Genomic DNA, 11,739 nt, shown 5'->3' on the forward strand with positions numbered 1-11,739 from the left:
CAAAAACTGATTACACATGTATCTCGTTAAGGGCAGACATCTAATTATCAAGCATATTTGTTGCACACTGACTAATTGTAACACATGGGCACAGTATATGATATGTTCTGAGTGCCTTCATAACATCTTTTTACTTTCCCGAACTAGAATGAAGAAAGAAGTTTTTAAAAAGCTCAAATGTTTCTTGTTTCTGGCTCTAAAAAGAAGCAACGCCCAATACAGATGCTTTTGCATATCTATCTCTGACAATTCAAGAAAATATAGCATGTTTTGCAGACCAAACACTCGAGACAAAACAAGATGATACAGTCACAATTTTCGCCAAGTACCGTATCAAGACTATTTGATGCAATACCTTCAAAAATCAAAATGTTATTGTTTTTTCCATCATCTATACAGGAGTGTGTAGTACCACAACTAATAGGACATGTAAACAGAACCTACTAATCCAGCTTCTTCAGAGGCCATTTCCTTGTTTTGGAAGCATTCTCTCAACTATAACGAGATTACATGTCAGGTATGCAATGGCAAAATCATTCACAAATGTGCAGCATAAAGGAATCTTCCAATACTTACATTTTTGGACAAGACTCTACAAATTCCTTTGCATTGATTTTAAACAATGTAGAGCAACTACAAAACATGAATACCTGTCAGGAGAGTTAACACAACTTGATCTGTGGTTAATGAAAGGAATTTACCATCCATATTCTGCAAGGCAGTGCCCATTGATTAAAAGATAGAATATATGCTTTAATGTCCATCGCACTGCATGAGCATCTTGAGAAACATAAAAATAAGATGCTCATTAATGAGCCTATTTTACATGGACTGATTCTTCTTAGAAGCTCCATTAGCCGAGTGGACAAAATATAATGATGGGAAAAATATATTAAGACATGATAGGCTAGGAACAATCATGCTAACTGAAACGGTTAGGGGGATAGAGACTCAAGGTTTGTCCATCATTTTGAAGACTATATGATTGTGTACTTTGCATCCAATACAATTGATCTGATGTCATAGAATATGGTATAAAACCTGGTTGACAAGCATTTGACTCAGTTTGGAAGCAGCAGGGATCACCAGAAGCTTCATTTGTCTGCTGTAAGCCACTAGAGTACCGGAGCTCTGACTCAGAAATCTGTGGTTGTGGAAAAGGCACTGAATATACATTCCCATCTTCACCAGAATATGCTTCATGATTTGTGGCGGGGACTCCTATTACCCTGGAGGGAAGTTCTTGTTGTGGATGCATTTGGAAAGAAGTTGTATCTGCTTCTGCTTCCAGTGACACATGATAATCATAGCTAGCATCGTTATAGAACGAAGCCATACCATTTCCTTCAACTTGCTGCTCAGCAACCTCCGATGCATTGTCATCATTGTAGCCTTCACTGGAGGCCTGAGATTTCATCTTCTCTGTATATGCTTTCATTTCTACCTTGTACCTTTTTGTATCTTGTTGTCCCCGTTCAATATATGGCTGCAACAAAGATATATCACATGAAAGCAACTGTAAAAACACAAACAAATCTCACAAACTGCATCGTGAAGGAAGAAGAGAACGGCATAAGATAAGGAGGAAGAGAACGGCATAAGATAAGGAGGATACAAGATATACATACCATTTTTTCTTCTTCTGACAGTCTGTTCCACATATCAATCACCATTTGTTTAATTTGACGATCTGTCTGTGAATAACTCTCTTTGAACCTAGCAAGTTGCTCAACATAAAAGAAATTGTAACCATTCCTTGACCGACGAGGAGCATTGGGATCTCTTTTACGTACAGGTTCTTTCTTTTTATCAGTCACTTGTACCTCTAGTCCAGGGGGATTCATCTCGCAACCTATATTGGACATCAGCCCTGGCACAACTGCATACTGTTGGACTGTATTTTCTGTCGGAACATGATACATAACACCTTTAAGCTTTTCTGAACCTACTACTACTGTCACCAAGTATCCATTATCAAATTTTTTATCAATGGATCCTGTAACAATTTGCCCAATGGAAGCACCAGGATTCACTGAAATGTGAATCAAACATTGCAAATGTCAGAATCATTTATCAGCTGTAAGAAATGAGAATGAATAAAAGAATAGGCCAAAAATGTCAGGTTTGTAGTTTTGATATTATCAGGTCCAAAATTAAATAACTAACCTCCATACATGTCAGAGGGACCAGTCTTCTTTTTCTTTCTCTTTCTTGACTGATCTTGATTAACTTGAGGATAGTATGAAATTGTGTCGTCGTTGGATTTCCCAGAAGGACAAGGAGCAGGCAATGGACCTCCACATCACAAACACATTTTCTAAGTAATGGAAAAAAAGAATGGAATCTACACTATAGTGGTTAGAGACACTTTCATACAAATGCATATTTAGAACTTGCATACCAGGAGGGGGTGCAAGTTGTCCCCGTGCTCCAAAATAATAAACTTGTTCAAAATGGTAAAGGAGATCTCCATAATGTTTGCGAAGTACATATGAAGGATTTACAATTGAGCTAGGGAGTTTTATAGCAATTGCTATTTCTTTCCACCTTCTCTCCTTGATAACCTACAAAAAGTCATTTTTCATAAACGACCAAGAAAAAGTGTTAAACTAAAGAAAGTCGAAGTGAAATGTCGTAATCCTCATATACATAGAGAATACATAGCTTGGAATAATATAATATCTACCAAAGCCTTGGAAGGTGTTCTTTAAAATTGCATTAAGTATGTGGTTCAAATTAAATGAATTAAGCTTATTATTTACTTGAAAGAAAATAAAAATAAAAAAATAATTCTAGCACTATCAAACAAAATTTAGCCACGGTACAATACAACACCTGTGAATTACTATACTTGAATCAGTAGAAAAATGTTGACAGTGATGCAAAAGAATGAAAAGATAAAATGAGAGCAATACAAATATTTATCCAAGCAAACACCCTTTTATAGGAAGACCAATAATAACCATAGTTGGAAAACTTGCCAAAGCCAAAAACTCAGAAGGTCTGAAAGATGTATTCGGGGAAAACTCGGCCAGTTTTCAGCAAAAAATCGGCAACTTAAAAAATTGCTTAAATTTAGTTAGAAATGCATTTTTTTGCAAAATTCAATGAGAAGATACATCTAATGAGTCAATAAATGAAAACACAAAACAAACAAACTTAGTCTAGATATATTTAAACACAAAGTGGGTACAAAATCACATTCTCCTGAGGAAGACTCATGGCTGGAAGAAAATAGTAAATAATTTATGCAAAACTAAAAGTAAATACATCATTCCAATTACATCTTCCTCTTCTCAGTTCTAATAAAAACCGAGGGAGGGGTAGAATTAGAGGGTCTAATCTTAGAAGTCTGCATTGGCCATAATTGCCTTCTTGCTCAGTATGTCTAACTCAGTTTGTGGCTTTTTCTCAATCCTTAGATATGGTTCCTCTGCCTCTAGCTTCTCCTGGCACTAGCAATGACTACTCATTCAACTCAATGTCATCCAGCGTGAAACCAAATCCACGCCTTCCTCCATAGCCTGCGTCTTCAAATCACTTATGTCATCCTCTTCAAAAACTCCGCTCGAAACATGCTGCAAATGTGCTTCAACCATGCCTCGAGTCCCCTTCAAATTGATCGAAATTAGTTTGCAAGTGTTTGGAAGACTTTTCCCCTCTCAGCAAAATACAAGTGAAGAAATGAGAAATGAAACCTGTTTGGGCAATTTTTTGCATTTAACTGCTGTTATTAAACTACAAATGAGTTTTTAACAAAAACTCAGCAAGTACTCCACAAGTTCTTGCCAAAACTTCTGCAAGTTTTTGGCACCAGTAAAAGTCATAAAAACTCGCCAAGCCGGGAAAACTCGGCCAGTTTTTCCAACTCGGAGAGTACTCCGCCAGTAGTCCATCTATGATAATAAGTTATAACATTGAATGTCATTTTGAGAATTCTGAAACATAATTGTTACACATATGAGTCAACGGCAAATAATGTTCATAAAAATAAAATTTACAAGGTTGATTTTGCATACCACGATGCAGAAACATCAAAAGCATAAAACAATAAAAACCAGACACTTGGTATTTCAAAAATCATCTATTACTTTTGATTCTTTCGACAGAAACATTGAAATCCATTATGTTTTAGTTTCAAACTACAAGCATTAATGTTTTCATATGCCTTGCTGCCTGCAAGTTTTTAAGCTCCCAATTTCACTTCCACACAGAAAACAAACATTAATAATTCAATACATTTGATTGAAAACTTTATTTTCTCAAAACTCCGGCAGTTGATAACAGTTCATACATGTAAATTTATGATGCCTAAAAAAAAACCTATCTGAATATAACAACAGCTTTGTGTTGTAGCTCTTTTGTAAAATTGCACCAGATTGACTAATCCAGTGAGCATGGCTTTTCAACATATGTAATATATCCAAATATGTATACAAGTCACAAGACACAAGAATTTCAGGGAGCTACCACTAGAACAGCAACATGGAACCCTGGCCCGTTTTGCTTTAAAATGCTGACGCTCTCATTGAGATGTTCAGATTCAGAGCTTGGCTGAAGGATCCAGATATTTCTTTGCAGGAGAAATAACTCACCGAACATATTATGAAAGCTTAACCATTCCACCTGTTTTATCTGGTAAAACCCTACCTCATTGGGCTTCACTCATAAGTAATGTAGGATATCAATGTTCAAAAGCATAGTTGGACACCCCTGGGCTTGTTGTATCACTACTGCCCTTAACACATTTTTGTTGACATTTGACATCTTCTAAGAAAACATAAATCTAACTCTAAATGTACGTAATTTTCATAGGCCGTACTTGATATATTTCTGGCTAGGGGACCGTAAGCAACAGAAGCAACATTTCTGCAGGCTATAGGATGACCATGCTGTACATAAAATTATAAAACCATGGAATGTGCATGAGTTTAACAAGTTTTCCTGGATTGTTGCAAACCCCTTATTTCAATCAGAAGACTGGATTGTAAGCAGATTTGGCATGGTTTCTAGGTTGGTTTAAGCTACGCCCTGTATGCAGGTTTGGCATGCTTTCCTAGATTGATTTGGCCCTCATCTAAAGTAAGGAATGGCAAACCCAGTCAAGGTCCAGGTGAGCTCACTGATTATTTTTCAAAATTGTGAGCTGCAATTCTTGTGAGAAGGAAAACAACCTTGTTGAAGAAAAATCTACAGATAATTAAAATTGCAAATAAAGTTCAAAGAAGAGATTACTCAGAATTAGTATGCTGGAATCTGCAGATTAGCCTACTAGAGAATGTGATAAGACTACTGAGATGGCAGCGGTCATCAATACTAAATAGTTCAATAATGATATGAAGCTTATGATAAGGAAGTAATATCAACAATCAAGATATCTACCAACTTGTTAAGAACAGAAAAAATAAGCAAAATGGATGAGCACTACAAAGGCACATTCATCCCAATCATAACTATTCCCTATGGTTAATAACTTAATACTATCAGCATTCAACAGATTAGAAAATAACAAGGACATAAAATAAACGTCTGTCCACTTATGAGACAGTTTTTAGAAAACAAAAATAACTCCCAGAAAAGGATTAAATCACATGATGATTAAAGTTTAAGCCTCTGATTTACTTGCACCAACCACTAAAAAAGTGTTTAAATCCTGTAAGTCTAAAAATATAGCATAACATCCCCAAAGAACTAGTACTCCTGGCATACTATAAGACCGCATAAAAAGCACATAATATGCTTCATAAACCAACAGCATCATTCATGATGATTACCCATACAGAGAGACAGAGAAACCAGACTATGAAAAGATAGCAGAGCTGCTGAATCTCCAGAAAATTTCGGAGCACAAGAGACACCCTAACATGTAGAAGACACATCTATTATTTGGACCTCTGAGTACCCCTTGTCATCTATGACCATAGGAAAATGTAAGAGACTGCATTAACTTAAAATAGCACCAAGTATTTCTGCAGTGCCTGTATTCTTGAAGTTGACTTCTGTGGGGAAAAACCATCATATATCTGATAGATACCTAGTGTGGATTGTGAATTACTTGTTGGTCATTGATATGCTTCCCACTAGCAAGCAAACTGCCTGGTGCATGGTGTGTATAGTGCCTTCTTCTCCACTCTGATCCCATATAAGTCGGATAATTAGTTAGTGTGGTTCATCAGGACATAGATCCCTGCATTGATAGCATGTCTCATTACCAAAAGTTCCTATTTGTAATGCATTTCAGGTTCTTCCATTATTGGCCTGCCTTGATAGACAGTTCTCAAAGGATGCCATGGATTTGACAAAATCCAGAAACTTTTCCTTGCCGCTTAATGAAAACCACCAGTTAGAAATATGTTACGACAATAGCTATATATTAACTAACCATCCATTTGGCTACAGGTGTGGGGCATATCTAGAACATGTGCATAGTCCCATGCAAGAGCAATTTGAAAAATAACAAACACATGAAAGCCCAGAACTCATCACAATTCATGAACAAAATTAAAATTATAAATATCAGAACATAAACACGAGGAAGATGCAACATGAATAGATAACATCTACATCCTGATGCTGCATCATCTAGGGTGATATACATTACACAGATCATTTCAAAAGCCTTGTTTCTCCTATGATAGACTGTAAAGACTTAAGAAACCTTACAATTAGAAAAGAAAATAATGAATTTAGAACATGCAACCTCTGAGCTAATATGTCAAAACATGAATGTAAGAAACAACACAATTTCTTCAATTTTATCAAGTTCCTCCCAGAAATAGCATTTTTAGATACCCACAGAAACAGGATCCATTCACAACCAAAAAAGTAATAATACAAATCAGAAACAGAAAAACTCACAAAGATGCAACCACAGATCTATTCTTCAATTCTCCCCACATTAGTATACAATCCTGAATCAAAAAATAATATGAGTGCAGGAAATATGCAGTATGACAAAACTGGGACAACCCTCATCGAATATGATGTTTAGTTTGGTTAACGCTTAGAACGTCCAGCGGCCAGGAATAGGCACCTAAAGTGCCTTGTAGTCTGGTGTATTGAATTTGTGTTAAGTAATGCCAGTAATCAACTGCCGCTAAAATAATATACATAATCTGGATAGTCGTAACAAATGTTGTATGCTAAGCATGAAGAGTTGAATGCTACAGTACAAGCTTCTTCAAATTGAAGAACTAATAAATAAAATGAATAAATAATAAAAGGAACACACATACCTGCTCAAGTCCTCCACGTGCAGTTACTTGTCTATACAATGAATGCAGGTCTAATTCCGTGCCACCTATATTAGGTACTCTGAGGAAACAAATATAGTGTATCAGTTAAAGACAATTCCAAGGGCAAATGTACATTAATTAGCCATTGTTGATAAAGAACATATGCACCAAATCAAGTAATTTTAATAAGCACAAAAGATCTCTAACTAAAAATTTAAAGGTCCACAAAGGTAAGGCAGTGCATGGCATGGCTGCAAAATAATTTATAATAAGTAAGAAATAGTGCCAAGAAAATAGCATGCCAAAAAAAGTATATAAAGTGGGGGCAGGTGGACAGGGGAAGGGAGAAATAGTATACTAAAATAGTAGAGACTAGACCACCTACTGTGTTAACAAATTCTTTTACTTTTATTAAGGTACGGGATGCTACCAACAGACTCTCAGCCTCAAAATTACGCATTAGCCAGGCCTAGCCCATGAAACAACAAACAGGAGGCCTGTCCAAATCCACAGGCATACCAATCCAGCAGGGCCTTGAACCTGGGTGAACACAGCAGCAATGCCACCAACGACCATTGCATCTTAACAGCAACAAGCTAAGAAATAATTCAACAGAAATTAAAAAATAAAAGACATTGAAATTATAAAATCAAATTTCAATTTTTGAAAATTACAATGCCACAATCTGAGTGGCAGTCAACAATCATTTGAAGGAAAAAAAAGACAATTAACTTGTAATCAAGAAAGTGTGTCACAGTGGATTCTTTTAAAGTAAGAGATTTCCAAAACCCTTCATGACTTCCATTTGGGACACTACAGCTAATAGTAATCTACTACTTTCGACTTTCCAGCCATCAAGATGAATTTCACAAATTGCAAAAAAAATTCTAGTCAGTAAGTATCAGTACCCTGGCATGAAAATTTTGCTTAAAACCTAACAATTAATGTCCAACAACATCAACTGATATTTCAGCCAATATCTGTCATATAAATTAGACAAAAATGGCATATGAGCAAGAAAGACTTGATTTGCAAATTGTAACTTGAGATATACTACTCATAAGACACAGTACAGGTATCAAAAGCTCATACTACAGAACAAAAAAGGATCGATTCCGAAATCTTTCTCCTGATATGCCTTCTTCACATACCAGGTTCAAGATACAAAATGTGGGAACACATCCTTTCCAAAACTACTGATAACAATTATTACTTTTAATGGGAGAAAGTAAGAAAATGGATCCTTACGGTAGATATCATTTATAAAACAAGCAAGTCCCAAGCAAGATTGAAGATATACTGCATTCTCTCTACAACATAGATTCAAGTTTAGGATATGGCCAAACATCTTTTTCAAACACAAATGCTTACAACCTGAAAATTTAACGAGGAAATCCAAAATATAATACCAAAGATCCCAGAAAGTTGGCCCACAGCAAATGCGTTGAGGCTCTATGTATGCCCTGAATCACTACCAACTACTAAAGAAATCCTTAATCTAAACATCACACATTGTAAGCTAGCAAGGGTTGATAATTACACCACAAAACAAGCTTATGAATTACTTTGTTGTTGAACTGCGGATTCTGATGTACAACAGTACAGCCTGACAGAGCCAAGCATTCCATGAGACCATTCAGAAACTTTAAAGTCACATGGTAGGTAACAGAGAATACACAAGCAATCATACCTACAACACAAATGATAAATAAAATAAAGCTCCGTTGACACAATCCCATGTTACAATGTCCCCTTGAGTGCATATGACACAACCAATAGGAGATACTCTGCATCTAATTTAACACACAAATTTGCCCCAATGCATGCAAGCCATACCAGAAGGCAAAAGATCCAGCTTGAAAGAACTTTTATTTTGAGCATGCATTTCGAGATTTCTTAAACATAGGCTTTGGCCATTTCTGCAACATAGGCTGTGTTCATTGACATTAACTTATAAAATAAAATGGACCGACCACAATTCATTATGAAATCAAAATGAATTATGAATCAATCTCAGTTCCTTACTAAAAGAAGGATATCTCATCAAGCTGAGCGACACTCGGGTTCTTCTTTACAACAGATTGCATTCATGAAAATCTTGTTATGAAACCATAAGTAGCTAAAGCTGATTTTTTGTAATATATAGAAACCAGATAAACAAAATAGCATACACTAGATTATAGAAAATGAGATTTTACAAGGGCTTAAGAACTCGTTGTAACAACTACAGGGCACTTAGAAAGACACAATGGACACAGCCTATAGCCAGAACGCAAATAGCCCATCCTTGCTAAATGGCAGAACACACAATTTGTACATTTATTCAATATGGGTTGCCATCTGTTCCTCGCTGAAAAAATAGACCCATCTCAGCTCCTCGTTGAAACAAGCTATGTCTTCAACCCGGAGTTCTTCAAAAGTAACATGAACTAATTTTAGTTTCCTTTTTATTGAACTATGGTTTGCTAGGACCAGGTCAAATAAAAGGTTTATAATAGCACTTGGATAAATTGGAGAAAGCAACTCAAGACTCGATAACCCGCTTATAACGCATCCTAACAATCTATCCTTGGAAGCACGGTAGTAATGTAATATATAATACTGTTATAATCTAGCTTTATAAACATAGAACATATAAGTGACAGAAAATAGCCCACATTTCATGCGAGTCCGCAACATAGGGTGGATTCTAGAGTCTACACAATTCATAAAACTCAGAGCTATATGGCAAATAAACCCTGCTTATAAACAAAAGAGCATCAAAATTAAGCATAACCTCAACGGAGCTGGCTCTTGATTCCTTGCTAAAGCAGCATGGACCAATCTGAGTTCCTGATTAAAACAAGGGCATCTCTTCAACCAGAGCTATGCTCAGATTTTTTTGCTTTTGTCCAAAAATACCTTGGTTTTTATGTCAAACCATGAATTGGAGTGTTTGTTTCTCGTATGGTATAGAGTTCAACAGAAATAGACAATATAAGGCATTCCAGATTAAAGAAGAAACGCAGTGTGTACTCTATTACATTAAGGTGGCCTTTAAACTGATTATGAAAAACATAATAAGAATATCTTTGGTATGGCATATATCATACTGGAAGTTTCAATTAATTTATCCCAGCTTCCTTCCAAGCCATGGGTTTCCTAAGGCTGGTTTCGGCAGCATAAAAATCCAATAAAAAATACGTCATCATTACCAAAAAGTGAAAGAGGGTTAAGCACGGCGCTTAAAAACATAATTATAGGCATAGGAAGCATCCAAATAGGCAACCTGAAGACTGTGAATTACCACTCACGTTAGCCTGGTTCCAAGAGATTTATGGAAATTGTTGAACAAGCTGTAGAAGTATTCAGGATTGACGAGCAATGCCTCATGCTCCGCCAGAGCAGACGGATAAACCTGTTGGTCAGGTGGGTCGACCTTAAACACATTTGGGTACACTTCCTGCTCCGGCGGTTCCACCTGAAAAACTCTTGGGTACATCTGCTGGTCAGGTGGGTGAACGAGAAATGCTCCCGTTGGTGACCCCAAATCATATTCTGCATACCCGCTTCGATTTCCCGGCAACCCACTTGCCTGAAGATCGATATTCTGCTCTGTTTCCATTGTTGTTTGGGGGAAAAGACTTAAAATCTGAGGGGAAGAAGAAGCAGCATAATGCACCTCCATAATCAACAAAATATAAGGAACACTGCAAATTGATAAATGGGTATTGGAATGCAATATGTGGAGGAGGGTTTGCTTCTTTGTACTCCTAATAAAGGGAATGATCACCACCACAACCACAAGCAGGTCAACAGTACTAATTTCCCAATGTATTCAATTGCATATTTCACCAATTCCCCATAACTCTTACTAGAGCTAGAAAAATACAGTACAGCAGAAGGTCTCGATATAAATATCCAGATCATATAACAAACAATAAGACATATAAGAGTGGCACGTCTCTGCTTTAAAACCTGCTAGAAACTCAGTTAAACTTAGAGGACTTCGCTTTTTCTTATCTAGTTTTATTTTCTGGGATTATGCTAAGACAAAAATTTGCCACGCTTTCCTGGCAGTCCGATTGGGCGCATCTGACGGCCACAAGCTCCTTGTTTTGTCACCTTTCCTTTCATAGAGGCCCATCTCACCATTTTTTAGATCCTTCTTAAAAAAATATTGTTTTTAATTAATAAAAAAATGGATATAAAACATAACCAAAATTGGAATGTGGACCATCACAACCATTGCTCTCCTTGTCACTTGGAAACTTAAATTATTTGTCTTCCTAAACCCTTTTTTTAAGATATTAATTAACAAGATTTGGTGCATAGAAAATATAGTTGGCCTATTTACACATGTTAGTTATTTAGGAGGGAAGTAGTGGACAAAAAATCATTTTTTTTTCTTTGCAAGGCATATTCAAGTGTAATTTAAAACTACAAAGTCACAACTTTTTGTGAATTTATCAACTACCTTTTAAAAAATTTCTATAATGAGCATTCCCACCTTGGGAAACCAGGT

At 36.3% G+C, this 11,739-nt stretch overlaps 1 protein-coding gene across 1 annotated transcript; it reads right to left on the reverse strand.

Annotated features, from left to right (window-relative positions):
• Positions 1 to 577: 577 nt before the first annotated feature.
• Positions 578 to 11,209, reverse strand: LOC149549648 (high mobility group B protein 9-like). The gene is made up of 6 exons (XM_089792956.1): positions 10,529 to 11,209; positions 7,236 to 7,314; positions 2,402 to 2,564; positions 2,167 to 2,295; positions 1,629 to 2,032; positions 578 to 1,486 (listed from the first exon to the last, which is right to left on the reverse strand). The coding sequence occupies exons 1-6, from the start codon at positions 10,900 to 10,902 to the stop codon at positions 923 to 925; spliced, it is 1,713 nt and encodes a 570-aa protein (XP_089649082.1). The 5' UTR covers positions 10,903 to 11,209; the 3' UTR covers positions 578 to 922.
• Between the last annotated feature and the right edge of the window lie 530 nt (positions 11,210 to 11,739).

The sequence above is a fragment of the Cupressus sempervirens genome, chromosome 7 (genome assembly GCF_028749045.1).
Source record: "Cupressus sempervirens isolate cs-2001-9-10 chromosome 7, ASM2874904v1, whole genome shotgun sequence".
NCBI classification, from domain to species: Eukaryota; Viridiplantae; Streptophyta; class Pinopsida; order Cupressales; family Cupressaceae; genus Cupressus; species Cupressus sempervirens.